General features: G+C 41.4%; 1 protein-coding gene across 2 annotated transcripts in view; it reads left to right on the top strand.

Moving 5' to 3' along the window:
* The window catches only part of kel (kelch protein), a 104649-nt gene that overhangs the window by 61576 nt on the left and 22105 nt on the right, over positions 1-20968 (top strand). For both annotated transcript variants that reach the window (XM_076181499.1, XM_076180924.1), the window contains exons 9-12: positions 5195-5372; positions 6028-6168; positions 8918-9032; positions 14112-14252. In XM_076181499.1, the coding sequence (XP_076037614.1) occupies positions 5195-5372; positions 6028-6168; positions 8918-9032; positions 14112-14252 (575 nt within the window). The remainder of the gene's footprint in view (positions 1-5194; positions 5373-6027; positions 6169-8917; positions 9033-14111; positions 14253-20968) is intronic.

The following is a 20968-nucleotide window of genomic DNA, read 5'->3' as shown; positions in this document are numbered from 1 at the left end:
ATTGGAGATTTTAATTGTAGTGAGGTCAAGAAGTCAACCTGGATTAATGAGAACCAAGTGGCAACATAGATTCCTGGGGAAATACCCTGTTTAGTATAACAATGGAGAACACAATGACCCAATGGGTAAATGAAGTGATTTGGGTAAAAGAAGATGACATTTGCACAAGATCAGATCAGCTACTAACCAAAGAGTCAGACATCATTAGCTCCTTGAACTACCTTTGCCCCATAGGAAAAAGTGACCATGTAACAATTGAATTTCAGGTGGAAGATGAGGAAATAGAGGCAAGCAATGAATCACACAGGCAAGGAAGACCCAGTTTTGGGAAAGCAGACCCCTTAGGGTTGAAAAAATTCTTTAAAGCACACTGAGTAGAATTCATGAATACCATGAAAATAATGAGGAAATAGAAAATCTTGACCATAAGACCTGGGAGTGAACAAACGTGTGCCAAAGATTAATGGAAGGAAGAACTAGAAACAGAATTGGTTTAACAAAAAGTGTGAAATTACAAAAAAGGCCAGGGACATACATATACCAAAGGCTTTTTCCCCCTTACAAGGGGGGGTAGCCAAAAAGAAAAAGGCATAGAAACCACTCCCACCCATTTCATTTCCCATATATTCCACTCCCCTCCACCCTCCTCCCTCCCTCCTATCTTGGCACCTCCTGGATGACGGGTCATCCCCGCATCCTTTCCACTGCCCTGGGTCAGAAGCAGTGTCGCAAGACACAGCACATCCACAGCAAGGCCGCTTCATATATTTGGCGACCCCCCCCTCTCCATCCCCTCATGCAGAAAAGGAGAAGACAGGGAGAAATCCCTTCAGGCTGCAGGACATGGTTTGGGAAAAATGGAGGAAGAGAAGAATCAATAAAACCAAACTAGCTAGAAATAACTATACAAGAATTTGCAGGGAGGAAGAAAGCAATTTTGAAGGAGGTGTAGTAGATATGTGTGAAAAGAACTGAAACTGCCGTGCAAGTTTATAAATGATAAAGTGATACACAGGGAAGTAATTACTAAGTTAATAGTGGGTGGTGAGGCGTTTGAAGATGCCTCAGCTCTGTCAGAAATAATGAATGAAAGTTTACAATTGGTCTTCACAAAAGAGAGTAATTTTTTAGATGAAAGTAAAGGGAGCAAAAATTCAGGTTTAGAAGATAAAGAAGTGAGGAAAGTGCTCGATCATTTGGGATCATTGGATGTGACAAAAGCTTCAGGACCTGACAGTATCTTGCATTGGGTAATCAAAGAATGTAGGGAGCAACTAGCAGACAAGATTCGCAGTTTTATTATATGTTTATTGAAAGAAGGCATAGTGCCACTTGAATGGAAAAAGGTAAATGTGGTATCAATTCACAAAGGTGGAAACAAAGAGACACCAATAGATTATAGGTCAGTATCTCTGACCAGCACACTAGTGAAATTATGTGAAAGATTGATGGAACAAATAATTTGAAGAGATGAACATTGGGACACACAGTTTGGGTTCAAACCTGGAAGGTCATGTGTGTGTTGAACCTTTTGAGAGTGGTTGATGTGCTGCAAGAGAGGGTGGATTCACTGTGTACCTCAACCTAGAGAACACTTTTGATAAAGTACTTGGAAATGTACATGAATTTGAGTCTAGGTATGTTAAAATTAGAGAATAGGAGACTGGACCCAGCGAGCATTGTGCCTTTCCTGTATACTAAAATTAAATATATACATATACCAAGGGCTTTTTCTCCCTTACAAGAGAGGTAGCCAAAGTCAGAAACATAAATCCACTCCCACCCATTTCATCCCCACATACTCCACTCCCATTCACTACCCCTCCCTCTTTTCTTGGCTCCTCCTGGATGATGGGTCATCCCAGCATCTCACCCACTGCCATGGGTCAGAAGTAATGTAACAAGACACAGCATATCCATAGCAAGGCCACTTCATTTCATCGGTAATCCCCTCTCTGTCCCCACATGCAGAAAAAGAGAAGACAGGTAGAAATCACTTTAAAAACCTCACAGTCGACTTGTGTGGAAATCGGAGTACACTGGAGGACTGAGAGGCAAACTACTCATATAGATGGAAGATTTTTTGAAGGGAAGATACATGAGGACAGTAGTAAAGGACAAGATGGCGAGCATTTGAGTGGAGCTCCACAAGGTTCAGTGCTTGCACCAATAATATTTCTTGTCTGTGTCAATGACATGATGAAAAAACAAACTATACACAAAAATCAGGAGAAGAATGACAAACAAAGACTGTAGACTATTGCAAAAAGATGTAAACACTATTTTTACATGAAGCAAAGAATGGAGAATTAATTTCTATACCAAAAAATGCAAATTATTGGGAATGAGCAATAACTGCAAAAGACCATCCTTAACCTCTACATCAGCAACATACATTGTATACCACAAATTAAAAAAAAATTGGCCAAAAATTGGCATTCCGTTAAGGGTCAAATCTGTGGTAATGACCTTGTAGCCCCATCCATTGACTATAAAAGACACCCAATTTTTTTTATTTATTGACAGAACTGGCAACCCCAGCAGTAATTTTTCAGAGGTAACTAGGGGTATAAAATCGGCCTTTAGGACGTAATTTAGGTGACTGGTGTATGAAATGAAGTATGAGGAGGTGAAGTTGTACTTTGACAGTTAGGCAAGTGCTATTTAGCATGTATTCAGAACTGGCAATTTTGCACTGCCAATTTTCATAATAAATACATACATACATATACCAAGGCCTTTTCCCCCTTACAAGGGGGGGTAGCCAAAAAGAAAAAGGCATAAAATCATTCCCACCCATTCCATCCCTGAATACACTCCACACCCCTCCACCCTCCCTCTTATCTTAGCACCTCCTGAATGACGGGTCATCCCTGCACCTTGTCCACTGCCCTGGGTCAGAAGCAGTGTCGCAAGACACAGCACATCCACAGCAAGGCCGCTTCATTAAATCGGTGACCCCCGCTCTCCGTCCCCCCAGATGCATAAATGCATAAAACAAAATGTGCCCAGACAATAATGGTGTGATGGATGCTTACTAAAACATTTACCAAAACAATAAGAAACACCACAATTGCCTATCCTTCTCCTTTACCATACTTTAGCAACTCAGTCCATAATGTCTTTCTGTCAACCCTGTCATATGTTTTATTCAAATCCATGAAAGCCCAAAATCCTTAGCTTGTGCTTAAAACTTTTTCCTATGTTAGGAAGATTTGTTCCTCTCCTAAATTCACATTATCTGTCCCCAGTTACTCTGTTCCCTACCTAATCCTCTGAATACCTGCTCCTTTGTCTTTTACTAAACAGATTGATCTCTCTAAATCTGCTACATTCCTATTTGTCTCCTTTTCCTTTGCATAGTCATTTAATCAATCATTGCCTCTCCTAAATTCACATTGTCTATCCCCAGTTACTCTGTTCCCTACCTAATCCTCTGAATACCTACTCCTTTATCTTTTACTAAACAGATTGATCTTTCTAAATCTACTACATTCATATTTGTCTCCTTTTCCTTTGCATAGTCATTTAATCAATCATTGCCTCAGGTTTCACAAAGTGGAAAACCAGCAGCCCCACAGTAGCTGGGAACAATCCTTAGATCCTCCCACAGATCTCTGGGAAGAAACTCTTGACGGTTGTTGATGTATCATTGTGGGACTGTTTCTATATCACCACCTCCAAGTGGTAGGGAGAAGGGAGCAGTTGCCATTTGTTAGTTCTCCATGTGTGAAAAAATGTAAGAAATATAATCGAAGTTCATAAAGAGATATCTTAGGCCTAGTCCAAAAACTAAGTGCCATCCCCTCAGGTCTGCACCTCCTGATGGAGGTGAGAGGGTTGACTGGGTTTGAAAATAGTTAGCTCCACTGTCCATTTTACAGGACCATCACATGCTGGTACCTGTCATTGGTCCCCCTTTGTATAGTGGAACTTATACATGTACTCCTTCAATCCTATGGCTCATTCCTTACTCTTAGGTGTACATTAAACAGTCACTAACCAGTCCATTATAACTACTCCTTCCTTCATTAGACACTTCACATGATATCCATCTGACCCAGGTGCCTTACTAATTTTCATTACTTTCAGTGCCCTCTCCCACATGTACTTATCCTTGTCTCTCTAAAAAACTTTGTTTAATATCATTGACTCCCTTTCTATATACTTTATATCTTCTCTCCACTATAGATTTTGCCTGACACCCTGTACCTTCCTGCTACTGCATCTATCAATTCCTCTCCTACTCTAACATTAAGATCCTCCAACACTACCAGGACCATGTGCACTCAGAGAAGCCCATATTTCCCATCCCAGTTTTGCCTTCACCCTCAAAAACATTTCCTTCCATCCCACAATACACTTTCCCATCTCATCACTTACCAGCAGTACCATTCCTTCCCCTCCATTGCCCCCATGTTACTCATGACACACCCATTCCACCAAATTACCAGACTCAAGACTTCCCCCTCCCTTTCAACATAGTTTCACTCACTGCTAACACATCCATCTTTTTTCATATAAACATACCACCAATCTCTTCCCTTTTATTCTCATTTAATAACTTAATTACTAGAGTTCTGTTTTAAGTCCCCACAGACCCTCTTCTGCCTTCAAATTTCATGGGAGGAAAATATAGAGTCAAGGATCCCTAGTTCCCACTGTCCCATTTTGTCACCTTTTACAACATGCATAAAAAAATGCAGTGTCAGAATTCTCTCTTACCCAAGCATAGGAAAACCAGGAAGAAGTATAGTCATAGAAATGGTAAGGTAAAGGTTGAAGGGAACAGCAAAAAGGATAGATAGCAGGAATATAAAACATTATTCTTTAATGAGAAGATTTAAACTCCAATATAGATGAGTGATGTTTGGCTCTGGTCCATATAGACACCCCAAAATTGTCCCTAAAGTATTGGCTGCACATTACCATGCAGTTGATAAACCAATCTGATTCCATTATTATTTCACTGTAATTTCCTGCATCACCCTTGACTTAAGCAGTGTGGCTGTGAACAGGGACCCTTCATCCATAATGTGCTACGGTGGAAGGGCATTAAATGGGTTTTAATTAGTATGAAGTAGATGTGTGCATTAACTTGGGCCTTCTCAAGTAGATATTTTGTGTTTGTCCATGAAGAACTTTAATTTTTTCATTCTCTACCATACTGTAAAGCATATTTCTTCTTGTACAGATGTGGAATAGCTGTAATAAGTGGTAAAGTTTATGCTGTAGGAGGATTTAATGGTTCATTAAGAGTACGAACAGTGGATGTCTATGACCCAGCAAGAGATTCTTGGTCATCCTGTGCAAGTATGGAGGCTCGAAGATCAACTCTTGGGGTGGCTACCCTAAATGGCTGTATATATGCGGTAAGGTTTTTAGAATGTAAGAAGCTTGTTGTAAGTCAGAGGCTCTTAACTTGTGATCCAAAGACCTTATGGAACTATACAGCTTCCTGAGGGGGCTACACACCAAAACTTTGTTTTAGTAGGTGTATACTCAGTAATTTTATTCAATATTGAAATTTATTATATTTGTAAAAAGCCCACAGCAAAAAAGGTAAAGAGCCACTAAAGTATGCAATATAAATTTATTTTACAAAATAGAAGACAAAGGATGACATATATGGAGAGGATGCAAGAGACCATCACTTTGGGTGCTGACTGTATATATATATATATATATATATATATATATATATATATATATATATATATATATATATATATATATATTTAAAATTGCGTGTGTATAATGATGTTGGTAATGTTATATACTAAAGGTCTCCTCTTTGTATACTTCACCATTGCAGTCAATTGCAATATGTAGAGACATTCAGCTATAGTTTTAGTTAGGAGATACTTGTTAATATTTGCCGCTATCCAGACAGCAGCACATTTCTTTAAGTGACATAATGGCCAAACTAGAAGTCGTTGCTGGGTATGGGTCTCCTGCAGGAGAGACATGGAGCAACAGATTGATCACTCAATTGCTAATATTTGCTTTTTCATATTTCTTCTAAAGGTTGGAGGATTTGATGGCTCCACAGGCCTTAACAGTGCAGAAATGTATGACCCAAAGGCATACGAGTGGCGAATGATTGCACCCATGTCCACGAGGAGGTCATCTGTTGGGGTTGGAGTGGTCAATGGCTTTCTATATGCAGTAAGTTTTGCACAGGTTCATAATAGACATAATTATAGCATGATAAGCCCTTATACATATTTCTTAGTTTTATTCAAGTGAATCATCAGATATGTACTGGGGACTGCATGACCAGTAACTGTTTTTTGGGTGTCCTTATGAACTAAAATCACCCATCATTTGTCCCTGTTGGAGTAAAATCTCTACTTTTAAAGGAATGATGAGATGCTTTTGTATTGCTGCTGTCCCTACCTTCTGTTGCCCCTTTGAACAAATTCTTAATTACTATGACACTAACACTTCCTTCCCTTATCCTCCTTTAGTGGGGATAAGAATGCTTCCACTGTGTTCCTTTTCATGTCACAGAAGGTGACTAAATGGGATGGAATGAGAGGATTAGGGATCTCCACTCTGTTATATTCTATGAAAAAATCAAGGCTAGGGTTTGGGAGGAGGGCTTCAATAACCCTAGTAATTGGGACATTAAATATGTATAGCATATGGTATGGATTAGAGTACATACATACATATACCAAGGCTTTTTCCCCCTTCCAAGGGAGGTAGCCAAAAAGGGAAAGGCATAAAAACACTCCCACCCATTTCATCCCTAAATACATTCCACACCCCTCCCACCCTCCCTCTCATCTGAGCACCTCCTGGATGACGGGTCATCCCTGCACCCTGCCCACCGCCCTGGGTCAGAAGCAGTGTCGCAAGACACAGCACATCCACAGCAAGGCCGCTTCATTTAATCGGCGACCCCCCCTCTCCGTCCCCCTTGCATATAAGGAGAGGACGGGGAGAAATCCCTTCGGGCTGCGTCAAAATTTACTCACGCATACTACCCCACCCCCCACCCCCCGCCCATTCCTCCTTATGCAATCACAACATCATCCATATACAACCATTCTCCACTCACCTCTGTCTTCCGTCCTCTCCCTTCCTTCCTCAACAGACATTCCCCTCTTCCCCAAAGCCCCCTTCACCCCATCCATCCACCTCATCCTAGGACGTCCCCTCATGTTCACTCCCTCCACATCTGCCTTCCATACCTCTTTTACTAGTCTTTCTTCACTCATTCTTTCCATGTGTCCAAACCATCCTAATATTCTTTCATCAACCCTATCTCCCAAATCCTTTTTCACCCCTGTTCTCCTCCTCACCTCCTCATTTCTCACTCTATCCAGCCTAGTAACCCCCACCATACTTCTCAGACACCTCATCTCAAACACATTCAAACTCCTTCTCTCTTCTTCTCTTATGTTCCACGTTTCTGCCCCATACAGTGCTGTTGGCACAATCACTCCTTCATACAGTCTCCTCTTCGCATCCATTCCCAAATGTCTATTCCTCATTACACTCTTTAATCCACCAAGGCATTTACTCGCTTCTCTCAATCTACATTCTACCTCCACCTTCACTCCACCTTTTCCTGCTACACTTGCACCCAAGTATCTAAAACTATCCACTTCCTCCAGTCGCTCTCCCTTAATGTTCACTTCCAGTCTACTTCCACTTTCACCCCTTGTACATCTCATCACCTTACTTTTACCCACATTTGGATTAGAGTAAAAGGGTAAAGGAAAGACATTGGTAGTATGTTTGTACATAAATATGTACATATATTCTTACATACATAACCTATCACCTGACAGACATATCAGCAGGATTGTGGGAGACATATGGACTACTGCAGAAGATTAAATTGGTGTTCCATTATATGGATGAAGAGATGATGAAAAAACTCATTGAAACCCTGATACGTCCAAGACTGGAATATGGCATGGTCCCCACACAGAGGGAAGCATGTAATCAAGATTGAGAGAATACAAAGGGTAGCAACCAAACTGGTCCCCAACCAGGCAGATAAACCATATGAGGAAAGATTAGATTAGGTCTACCAACTTTGAAAGATTGAAGAGAAAGGGGTGACATGATTACAGTGTTCAGGTCACTAAAGGGGATACATTGCATTGATAGAAGAGATTAAAGATGGGAGGGCTTTAAGAGGACATGGGAGTAAATTAAGACCACATGTTGAAAGGATGTGAAGAAATACAGTTTTCCATATAGATGTATAAATATGTGGAATAGCTTAGAAGTTGATATACCCCAAGCTCAAACAGTATTTGAGTTCAAATCTAAATATGATAATTGGAAATCAAAGATATAGATTAAGTCGGAACCATACATGAATATCAGTCTAGGTATGTTAGAAAATTAGAGAATAGGAGATGGGACCCAACAAGCATTGCTCCTTTTCTGTATACTACAATTAAGGAAGCTCGCTGGCTGAGTGGGTTAGGGCGTCGTTACTTGCGGTGAAGGTCGAGGTGAGGGCGGTTCGAATCCTGCCACCAGCGAAGTTGAACCAAGGGCATGGTTCATTAAATTCCACGCAACAAAGCCCTCTGTGAGGGGCACTGTCCTAGCTTCTCGATAGGGGGGAGTATGTGACATTAAACCATATCACAATTAAGTAAATACATACATATATAGGTACTTGGTCTGGATGTGCTGTGTCTTGCTACTTTGCTTCTGACCCAGGGCAGTGGACAAGATGCAGGGATGACCCATCATCCAGGAGGAGCCAAGAAAAGAGGGAGGGAGGGGTGGTGAATGGGAGTGGAGTATATGGGGATGAAATGGGTGGGAGTGATTTTATGCCTTTGACTTTGGATACCTCCTTTGTAAGGGGGAAAAAGCCATTGGTGTATGTATGAATGTATGTACAGGTATTTAACTATATTTTTTCATTAATTCTTTGTAGGTTGGTGGATATGATGGAGCATCTCGTCAGTGCTTGGCATCTGTTGAGTGTTACAGTCCAGAAGCTGATGCTTGGAAAACAGTTGCAGAAATGTCAGCAAGAAGAAGTGGAGCGGGTAAGTCAGCCTAACTTTGAATTTGTAGTTTTGATCAGCAAAATGCTGTGCTTGATCCGCATTTTTAAATGGCATGTACATACACCAAAAGATCTTTTCCTTCATAGGAGAGGGATGGGTTGACAAGTCCGAGCATACAGGGTGTTCAGGATAAATTTGGCAAAAACATCATGTCTTGGCCTAAAATTGATGTATTCTCAAAATTTAAAGTACATCTCCTAGAAGATCTTTTGCCAAATATAGCTCGCTCAAAGAAGCCACCATGGCCTCCAGGTGGGACCTCAACCTGCAGCACACAGCCTTCACTGTGCCTGAGCACCAGTTTGATCCTGGCAATCAGCTTGTCCTTGGTGTTGCAGGTGGTATGTTTGGTGCCTTTTTCAGCTGCATCCCACACATAATAATTCATGGAATTGCAATGAGGCGAGTGGGGGGTTCAGAAGTTGGGACTGGTGAAGTCGTAGAAATTCTCAGACAGCCACCTCTGGGTTTTCTTGGAAGTGTGACACAGAGCTGAGTCCTGTTGCCACACGTATGGTTTTCCTGCAGCCACCCTCTCCACCCAGTGCATGACAACAGTGGACAGCAACTCAATATAGCCATCTGAAGTGAGTCTGAGTCCCTCTTCAAAGATGTGGGGCGATATGATAGGGCCTTCACTGGAAACACACCCAAAGACCAGAGGATCCCCGGTGTGACTAGTGTTTGACCTTGTTGAGGAGTTTCTTGGCTTTCATAAGGACCTAGGAGTAATTATCACCAAAGACATATCTCCAGACAAGCAGATATACAAAATAGTCAGAGAAACCTACAATTTAATAATATTAATAAAGGTGGCTTTTAATTACTTGGGTGAGGTAATTGTAAAAAAATACTAGTCACACTAATAAAACCAAGATTGGAGTACTCTTAATCCGCCTGGGCTGATGGCCTCAAAATTCACAACCCCCTAGGACCGCATTTATCATAAAAAAATCAACTCTTACAAATTACTCTGGAATTTTTTTTACTGTTAGTAGACATGACAATGACAAAGTTTTTATTGCTCTACTCACCATGGTTGTCTCGGAATAATAACCGATAGTTGGAGAAGATTGTGGTAGCGGCAACTCTCCGCGTCTCTGGCACGGGTGCAGCGTGGTGTTTTATCTTACACTTATATTATTTACTAATATCATACTTATTTTACACTTATATTACACTTATATTACACTTACATAACACTTACATTTATGTTTTTACGTGTTTTCACATGTTATACGTGTTTTCACTCATATTGGCTGATTATAGTTACGTATGTTTTATCGCTCATTATTCAATACGCACCCACATGTGAGTTTTATACAGCTATGAACATTCTTATCATACACTTATATTATTTACTGATATCATACTTATTTTACACTTATATTACACTTACATAACACTTATATTTATGTTTTTACGTGTTTTCACATGTTTTACGTGTTTTCACTCATATTGGCTGATTATAGTTACATATGTTTGATCACTCATTATTCAATACGCACCCACATGTGAGTATTTATGCAGCTATGAAAATTCTTATCTTACACTTATATTATTTACTAATATCATACTTATTTTACACTTATATTACACTTACATAACACTTATATTTATGTTTGCAGTTTTCTTGTGTTCATGCTCACAGTACTACCATAGGCCTTACCTCACGACCAAATATGGCAGCGCTACCAATGCTGGCACGGTTTTTATTAGCGCTCAAAGTAGCTGTCCCATTTAAGGACTGTCGGACGTTTGCGACACAGTCCTGTTTAAGGCCTGTCGGACTGGATGGGTTAAACACTATGGACACCAAGTACAAAAAAGATAAGGAGAATAGAAAGAATCCAAAGAGCAACAACAAAGATGGCCCCAATACTTTAAAAATTGACATATGAACAAAGATTGTCTAAACTGAACTACCAACAAAGAAGAGAAAGAGAGCTATTAGCCATTTACAGAATCATGAAAGGCATGGAAGTCCTTGACAGAGAAGACTTCTTAAAGTGAGATAGAAGAAAAGCAAGAGGCCATGAAAAGAAATTCAAAAAGGATAATTATAGAAGAGATCTGAAAAAAAAAAAAAAATCTGCAGAGAGTGGTGGATGTCTGGAACAAAGTGGATGAAAAAATAGTGTGTGCAAACACCATACAAGAATTTATGAACAAACTAGATGTTGCAAAATACAAAGATGAGGCACCTGGGTTGGATGGATGCCATGCAGAATGTCTGAAGAAAGGAGGTACAGTTATGGTGGACTGGTTGATGAGTTTATTTAATGTTTGTTTAAGAGAGGGTAGAGTGCCAGAAGACTGGAGGAGTGCCTGTATAGTTCCACTTTACAAAGGAAAGGGGGACAAGTGTGAGTGTAGTAGTTACAGAGGGATCAGCTTGTTAAGTGTAGTTGGAAAGCTTATGGGAGGGTCTTGATTGAGAGGATTAGGAGAGGAACAAAGGGAGTAATTGGTGAGGAACAGTGTGGTTTTAGGACAGGTAGGGGATGTGTAGATCAGATTTTTGTGGTAAGACAGATATTTGAGAAAGCTATAGGAAAAGGTAAGTATGTTTTTGGGCTTTTATGGATCTGAAAAAGGCTTATGACAGGGTAGACAGGATGGCACTGTGGGAGGTACTGCATATATATGGGATTGGAGGAAAGCTGTTAAGAGCAGTCAAGAGTTTTTATGAGAGTAGTAGAGCTTGCATTAGGATTAGAAATGGAGAGAGTAAATGGTTTGAGGTAAAGGTGAGACTTCGTCAGGGGTGTGTTATGTCGCCCTAGCTGTTCAATCTTTACATGGATGGGGTGGTGCGAGAGGTGAATGCAAGGGTAGTGGGTCAGGGGTTGGAGATGATTAAAGAAAATGGAGAAAAGTGGGAGGTGAGCCAGTTGTTGTTTGCCGACGACACTGCGCTTGTAGCAGGATCAGAGGAGGGATTGAGGAAGTTAGTGACAGAGTTTGAGAAGGTGTGTGAAAGAAGGAAGCTGAAGATAAATGTGGGCAAAATTAAGGTGATGAGATGTACAAGGGAGAGAGTGACAGTAGGCTGAAAGTGAGCATTAATGGCAAGAAATTGGAGGAAGTGGATAGTTTCAGATACTTTGGTGTGAATGTGACAGGAAAGGGAGGAATGGGGGTGGAGGTAGAATGTAGATTGAGAGAAGTGAGTAAATGCCTCGGTGGATTAAAAAGTGTAATGAGAAATAGACATCTGGGAATGGATGCTAAGAGGAGGTTATATGAAGGAGTGATTGTGCCAACAGCAGTGTACGGGGCAGAAACATGGAACATGAGAGAGGAAGAGAGAAGGAGTTTGAATGTGTTTGAGATGAAATGTCTGAGAAGTATGATAGGGGTTACTAGGCTAGATAGAGTGAGAAATGAGGAGGTGAGGAGGAGAACGGGTGGAAAAGGAGCTGGGAGATAGGGTTGATGAAAGAGTATTAGGATGGTTTGGACACATAGAAAGAATGAGTGAAGAAAGATTAGTAAAAGAAGTGTAGAAGGCGGAGGTGGAAGGAGTGAATATGAGGGGGTGTCCTAGGATGAGATGGATGGATGGGGTGAAAGGGGCTTTACAAAAGAGAGGAATGTCTGTAGAGGAAGGACGGGAGAGGACAGAGGATAGGGGTGAATGGAGAAGGGTTGTGTATAGATGAGGCTGTGATGCATGAGGGGGAGTGGGTGGGGGATGGGGGGTGAGGAAGTATGTATGAGAAAAAATTTGACGCAGGCCAAAGGGATTTCTCCCCGTCTTCTCCTTTCCTGCATGAGGGGACGGAGAGGGGGGGTCGCCGAATTTATGAAGCGGCCTTGCTGTGGATATGCTGTGTCTTGTGACACTGCTTCTGACCCAGGGCACTGGACAGGATGCAGGGATGACCCTTCATCCAGGAGGTGCCAAGATAGGAGGGTGGAGGGGAGTGGAATATATGGGAAATAAAATGGGTGGGAGTGGTTTCTATGCCTTTTTCTTTTTGGCTACCCCCCATGTAAGGGGAAAAAAGCCTTTGGTATATGTATGTATGTAATTTCATCTACTCTATAAAACAATGTGACACTCCCTCCGCTTCAGTACAATGATGCCTATGTAGGCATCATGAGGCGCAAGTGGATACATGTGGATGCCGGCGTCGGTGTCTTGATTACATATATATTTTTTTGTATGTACATGAGTTACCACCAGATTTTGTGAACTGGTTTGATCATGTTTTCTGTGTTCATTATTACTCAGAGTAAAAGAACTAGTAATATAGCTGTGACTATATTTTACAATGTGAGTAGTGTGATGCATCGTACATATGGCACCTGATGCTGCGCCTGAGAATTTGACTCGTACTGAAGTGGTTAAGAGTGGGGGACAGCATAACAGAGGGACAGTCATAGTATAATAAAGTAGTATAATTTCTCTGAATAGAGATTTCTTCTATCATACTAAATGATGTGTGACTCTGACCCATAGGGGTGCCCCATATATATACCATAAAGTATCAGCTGCATGCTACTGAGCAGCTTTCGACCCTATGATAACTTGCAGCCAATACCCCAGATGGGGTATCTATACTATACCAAAACCTCATCTGGGGTATTGGCTGCATGTTGTTGTGGGGTTAAAAGCATGTTTTAGAAGTATGGGGGTGTTGTGAGAATGAATAGAGTGAGAATATGGAGGTGAAGCAGAGAATAGGCTTGGAAAGAGAGCTGAGAGGTATGGAGGGGAGGAGACATGGATGACCTTTCATCCAGGAGGTGCCTAAGATGGGAGAAGCAGTGAGTGGGATTTTGATAGGTGTGGGATGGGTATATGCTATGAGTTGGCCACCCCCTTTTATAAGAGGGTGGAGGGGAGTGGAATATGTAGGGGATGGAATGGGTAGGAGTGGTTTCTATGCCTTTTTCTTTTTGGCTACCCCCTGTGTAAGGGGGAAAAAGCCTTTGGTATATGTATGTGTATATATATTATATATGTATATATATAAAATCACAATAAATTTGACCCCTGATCTTCATAATACATGTTATAACTGTTGTAATTCTTGAATAATTTTTCAGGTGTAGGTGTTCTTGACGGAATGCTGTATGCAGTAGGGGGTCATGATGGTCCTCTTGTACGTAAGAGTGTTGAGGTGTACAACCCAGACTCCAACGCTTGGGGCCCTGTAGCGGACATGAACCTTTGCCGAAGGAATGCAGGTAAGGGTGGCCAAGCTGTGCAAAGGTCAAGTAAGTTTCAGTAGGGATCTGATATTTAAAAAAAATCAGGAACCTTGATTATTAGATTTCTATTGTAAGTTAATGTGTTTTTTTTTTTTTTTTTTTTCCCTTCTTCTTCTTCTTCTTCCTTCTTCTTCTTCTTCTTCTTCTTCTTCTTCTTCTTCTTCTTCTTCTTCTTCTTCTTTTTCTTCTTCTTCTTCTTCTTCTTCTTCTTCTTCTTCTCGCTTCTTCTTCTTCTTCCTCTTCTTTTTCTTCTTCTTCTTCGCGTTCTTCTTCTTCTTCTTCGCGTTCTTCTTCTTCTTCTTCTCGTTCTTCTTCTTCTTCTTCTTCTTCTTCTTCGCGTTCTTCTTCTTCTTCTTCTTCTTCTTCTTCTTCTTCGCGTTCTTCTTCTTCTTCTTCTTCTTCTTCTTCTTCCCTGTTCATTTAGAAGGGACCAATGATGTACTTACAGGTGGTCCTGCAAGATGGACAACAAAGCTGCCCATTTTCAAAACCTCCATCAGGAGGTGCAGCCCTGAGAGGCTGACATTTGATCTCTGGACTGGGCCCAAGATCTCTCTCTATCAACTTCAGCTGTACTTCTTATACTTTTTCTTACATGGACAGCTGACAACCAGCAATTGGTCTCCTCTCTGTACCCCATTGAGGTTGTGACATAGAAACAGTCCCACATTAATATAACAGACAACAGTCCTAAATTTCTTCCCAGAGATTTTTGGTAGGTTTTGAGGACCAATGCCAGCCTCTGTGGGGCTGTGGGTCGTCCAATCAGTGAAACTTGAGAAAACAATTGATTATAGAACAGGGGTGAAAAGAGAGGCATTGGATATAGTAGATCAAAAAGTGTTGAGGTGGGTTGGAAATAGGGGAAGAATGAACAAGGAAAGACTAGCAAAGAGAATGTTAAAAGTAGAAGTGGCTGGAGGGAATTTGAAAGGAAGACCAAGATCCCTCTGTCAACTTCAACTATTTCTAACACCTTTTTTCATGCATGGAGAGCTAACAGTGGCAACTGCTCTCCCCTCTCCAATACTTTCACCTGGTGACATAAAAATGGTTCCACACTGATACAATACAGACAACAAGCCAAGATTTCTTTCCAGAGAGATATGTGAGAGGTTCTGAGGGCTGTTGCCATCCACTGTGCAGCTCCAAGTTTTCCTCTGAGTGATCAGTTTGTTGCCCCCAGGGTCTCCCCCCCCCCATCCCCCATCATCCTCTCAAAATGAATTATGAATTAGATGAGAAGAACATCTGTTTGGATCACATGATAAATCCACATCTACCACCTTGCTGTAGTATCAAATTGTGATCTTTTATCTTAGTGCTGGTATTGTCCTCAAGGATAGTAGCAAAACAAACAAGAAACTAATATACTAAGAACATGCATTTTTTGGTGAGCAGAAGAAGGCACTAATCACTGCATAAACAATTTGCATGAACTACACTCCATTATTGCCTCCACTGTATGCTACCCAACAATTACAAAAATAGAAAACCCATGCAAATAACATGAAATAAGGTATTAGAATTTATAACTGGCTTCACTAAAACAATCTTAAAAGAGCATCTACTCTCAGAAACCAAATTCTTTTTCTATAAAGCAGCATTTGAAATTGATAATCAAACAGTTCAATCCGAGAGTCCTTGGATCCACTCATCCCTCACACCATATCACATAAGCACAACCAATTGAATGCAGTGAAATACAACTCCAAGAGCATGCTACTCATGCATGTAAGACTTTCCACCTGTGCCTAAAACTTGTCCTTACAAAAACACATACATACATACATATACAAGGGCTCTCTCCCTCTTACCGGGATATAGCCAAAGTCAAATGGCATAATTCCACTCCCACCCATTTCATCCCCACCCATTTCATCCCCATCCATTTCATCCCCACCCATTCTACTCTCATCCACCACCCCTCCCTCCCTCTCATCATGGTTTATGGATGACAGGTCATCCCTGCATCTCACCCATCACCTTGGGACGGAAGCAATGTAGCAAGACAGCACATCCATAGCAAGGCTGCTTTATTTAATCAGTGACCCCCTTCTCCATCCCCTCATATAGAAACTTGCTTCTTTAACTAATCTTTCTTCACTTACTCTTTCCATGTGTCTAAACCATGGCAGTACTCTTTCATCAACCCTATTTCTCATCTTTTCCAGCCCTGCTCTCTTCCTCACCTCTTCATTTCTCACTCTGTTCAGCCTAGTAACTCCTACCATACTTCTCAGGCATTTCATCTCAAACACATTGAAACTCTTCCTCTCTTATGTTCCTTGTCTCTGCCTCGTACAGTGCTGTTGGCATGGTCACCCCTTCATATAATCTCCTCATATCATCCATTCCTAAATGTCTATTTCGCATTACACTTTTTAATCCCCCAAGGCACTTACTTGCTTCTCTTAATCTAAAATCTACCTCCACTTCCACTCCTCCCTTTCCCACCACATGTGACCCCAAGAACCTAAAGCTATCCACTTCCTCCAGCCTCTCTCCTTTAAGACTCACATCCAAACACATACTTAGATCATAAAACAAGCAATCCAAGATTGACCACCAAACTTCCCAGACATCAACTTGCCTGAAAAAAAATAATTCCAAGACAAATAAGAATCACATTGTTCAGGCTGTCACCCCACATTGAAATAATGCAAACACTGAATAAACGTGGCCATAGACTGAATTACCACAGATGCAACCACTTTATAGAGGACACAGATCACCTCATCCTGCTTTGCCCCATTCCCTATCCAGACAACAATATAAAATTTTCTTCAGTGACCTGTGGATCAATCCAATGACCATTACTGGTTACCTGGGAGCCATGGATCTCCTTCATGAGAGGCCTTGGGCAATGGATTGATTGATTGAGGATAAAAACATTAATGAATTATCAACGATGAAGTACTATACAATCACCAGGAATGATGTTAGTATTATATTACAGTAGTTTGTACTTTCTCACCAATAGCTGCTTTTATATTGTGTCAAAGACATGGAGTTATACATGTAGGAAAGGAGAGATTTAAGGATTGTAGTAGTAAGACAATTGTTGAATATGAGGAGGTTAGGGATTGATTGATTGTGGCAGTGGGAGGGTCTAGGAAAATGAAATATGGGAAAAGAAAAGAAGAGGTACAAAGAAGATTGAAAATGAAAAATGGTAAGGCACTTGGGTTGGATGGGTGTCATGCAGTGTCTGACAAATGGAGGAACAGTTATAGTGAATTGGCAAGGCACCGGAGTTGGATGGGTGTAATACAGCGTGTCTGACAAAGGGAGGAACAGCTGTAGTGGATTGGCTAGTGATGATGATATGGTTTAACGTCACATACTCCCCCCTATCAGGAGGCTAGGGCGGTGCCCTTCACAGAGGGCTTTGTAGCGTGGAATTTAATGAACCATGCCCTTGGTTCAACTTTGCTGGATTGGCTAGTAAGGTGGTTTAATGGGTACCTGAGGGAGGGGAGTGTGCTGGAGGACTGGAGGAGTGCTTGTATAGTTCTACTTTACGAAAAGGGGACAAATGTTAATATAGTAGTGATAGAGGGATCAATTTCTTGGGTGTAGTTAGAAAGGCATAGGGAAGGATGTTGAAAGAATTAGAATAGGGACATAGGATATAAATGGTGACAAACAGTGTGGGTTTGAAGAAAAATAGAGGATGTTTGGATCAAATTTTTGTGGTATGACAGATTTGCAAGGAGGTATTGGCAAAATGTAAGGATATTTTTTTGGGCCTTTGTGGATTTAGTGAAGACTTATAACAGTGAAGACAGAAAGATATTTTGGGAGGTATTGCAGGTATATGAGATACCAGGAAAGCTGTTAAGGACAGTCAAAAACTTTTACATGAGTAGAGCTTGTTAGGGTTGACATTGCTGAGAGTGAGTGGTTTGAGGTGAAAATGGGACTGTACTTGGGTTGTATTATGTTGTCATGGTTCTTCATAGTGTACATGGATAGGGTGGTATGGGAGGTAAATGTGAGGGTATTGGACAAAGGATTGGAAATGTTGAAAGAAATGGGAGGTAAGCCTGGAATTGTTTCCCGATGACACTGTGCATGTGGCTGGGTCACAAAAGCAGTTAGTGATGGAGTTTAGGAAGGTATGTGAGAGAAGGAAGTTGAAAATAAACATTGGTAAAAGCAAGGTGATGAAATGTAAGGGATGAAGGTGGCAGTAAGTTGGAAATAACTTTTAAAAGAGAGAGGTTAGAAGTGGATCTGGGGATCTGGGGATGGATGCTGAGAAAATTTTATAGGAAGGGATAATTGTGCCAACAACACTGTGTAAAGGGGAGAGACATGGAATTTAAGAAGGCATAAAAGAGAAATTTAAATATGTTTTGAGATGAAGTGTTTGAAAAATGTGGAGAAGGTTATGAGGTCCAAGTGAAGAGGATAGTGGGGATGGAAAGGGAGCTGGCAGACAGCTGATGAAAGAATACTGGGATGGGTTGGGTAATTGGAAAGAAAGAGTGAGGAAATACTATAGTAGACGCAACAAGAACTGGCCACTAAGGCAGGGTTAGGGAATTTCCCGGTGTTGCCACATCTCCACAGATAACACGGCCTGCACGGCTCGCCCCCGCTCGCGCTCTCTCTCTCTCTCTCTCTCTCTCTCTCTCTCTCTCTCTCTCTCTCTCCTCTATATATATATATATATATATATATATATATATATATATATATATATATGGTAGGGAGGTTCTTAGAGTGAACTCCTTGAATGAAAAGGAAAAGGAGAAGGAGTACGAAAAGAAGCTGAAGGAGGAGTGGGAGGGAGTAAAGGATAGAACAGAGATGGGTGTGGAGGAGGAATGGGGATGGTTCAAGGAGGGAGTCTTTAAAGTGTGCAAGGATGGTGTGTGGATGGAACAAGAAGGACAGGGGGACATAGAAGAAAGGGTAGTGAATGGTGGGATGAGGAAACAAAGAAGGTTGTAGAAGAGAAGAAGCGAGCATTCACAGATTGGTTACAAAAGAGGACAGGGGAAGTCATATGAGAGGTACAAAGAAAAGAAGAGAGAAGTGAAGCAAAAGGTAAAGGAGGGCAAAGAGGAGAGCAGATGTGAAATGGGGGTAGGAGTATTGACAGAAAATTTTGAAAAAAGTAATAAAAAGATGTTTTGGAAAGAAATTAAGAGAGGAAGAGGAGGGGAATCAAGTTAGGGAAGAAAAGGTAAAAGGTACAGATGGAGAGTTGATAATGGAAGAGATGGCAGTGAGGGGAAGATGGGCAGAATATTTTAGGGAGTTGCTAAATGTGAAGGAGGATAGGGAAGGAAAGATAGCTGCAGTGGGAAATACGAAGAAAATGAGAGTGATGAGTGAGGAGAACGGAGGAGAAATAAGGAAGGATGAGGTGAAGGCAGTTGTAAAGATGATGAAAGCAGGTAAGGCACCTGGTCTGGATGGATGTCATGCAGAATGTCTGAAAAAGGGAGGTTCAGTGATGGTGGACTGGTTGGTGAGATTATTTAAATGTTTGCTGGAGAGAGGGTAAAGTACCGGAGGACTGGAGTAGTGCCTGTATAGTTCCTCTTTACAAGGGAAAAGGGGACAAGTGTGAATGTAGTAATTTCAGAGGGATTAGCCTGTTGAGTGTAGTAGGGAAGGCTTATGGGAGAATCTTAATTGAGAGGATTAGGAGAGGAACAGAAGGAGTAATTGGTGAGGAACAGTGTGGATTTAGGACGGGTAGAGGTTGTGTAGATCAGATCTTTGTGGTAAGACAGATATGTGAGAAAGCTATAGGAAAGGGGAAGGATATTTTTTGGGCTTTTATGGATCTGGAAAAGGCTTATGATAGGGTAGACAGAAAGGCACTGTGGGAGGTTATGCAGATTTATGGGATAGGAGGAAAGCTTTTGGGAGCTGTCAAGAGTTTTTATGTGAGTAGTAGAGCATGTGTTAGGATTGGAAATGGAGAGAGTGAGTGGTTTGAAGTAAAGGTGGGACTTCGTCAAGGATGCGTTATGTCGCCCTTCAACTTATACATGGATGGGGTGGTGCGAGAGGTGAATTGCTAGGGTTAGTGAGTCAGGGATTGGAGATGGTTAAAGAAAATGGAGAAAAGTGGGAGGTGAGCCAGCTGTTGTTTGCGGACGACACTGCGCTTGTGGCAGGGTCAGAGGAGGGATTGAGGAAGCTGGTGGCAGAGTTTGGGAGAGTATGTGATAGAAGAAAGCTAAATATTAAATGTGGGTAAAAGTAAGGTGATGAGATTGTACAAGGGGTGTGAAAGTGGCTGGTAGTAGACTGGAAGTGAACATTAAGGGAGAGCGACTGGAGGAAGTGGATAGGTTTAGATATTTGGGTGCACGTGTAGCAGGAAAAGGTGGAGTGAAGGTGGAGGTAGAATGTAGATTGAGAGAAGCGAGTAAATGCCTTGGTGGTTTTAAAAGAGTGTAATGAGAAATAGACATTTGGGAATGGATGTGAAGAGGAGACTGTATGAAGGAGTGATTGTGCCAACAGCACTGTATGGGGCAGAAACGTGGAACATAAGAGAAGAAGAGAGAAGGAGTTTGAATGTGTTTGAGATGAGGTGTCTGAGAAGTATGGTGGGGGTTACTAGGCTAGATAGAGTGAGAAATGAGGAGGTGAGGAGGAGAACAGGGGTGAAAAAGGATTTGGGAGAGAGGGTTGATGAAAGAATATTAGGATGGTTTGGA

This window comes from Oratosquilla oratoria, chromosome 1 (genome assembly GCF_046742065.1).
Source record: "Oratosquilla oratoria isolate Oo_2021 chromosome 1, ASM4674206v1, whole genome shotgun sequence".
NCBI lineage: Eukaryota > Metazoa > Arthropoda > Malacostraca > Stomatopoda > Squillidae > Oratosquilla > Oratosquilla oratoria.
Note: the sequence above shows the minus strand (reverse complement) of the source record. Positions and strands in the feature narration are given on the sequence as shown.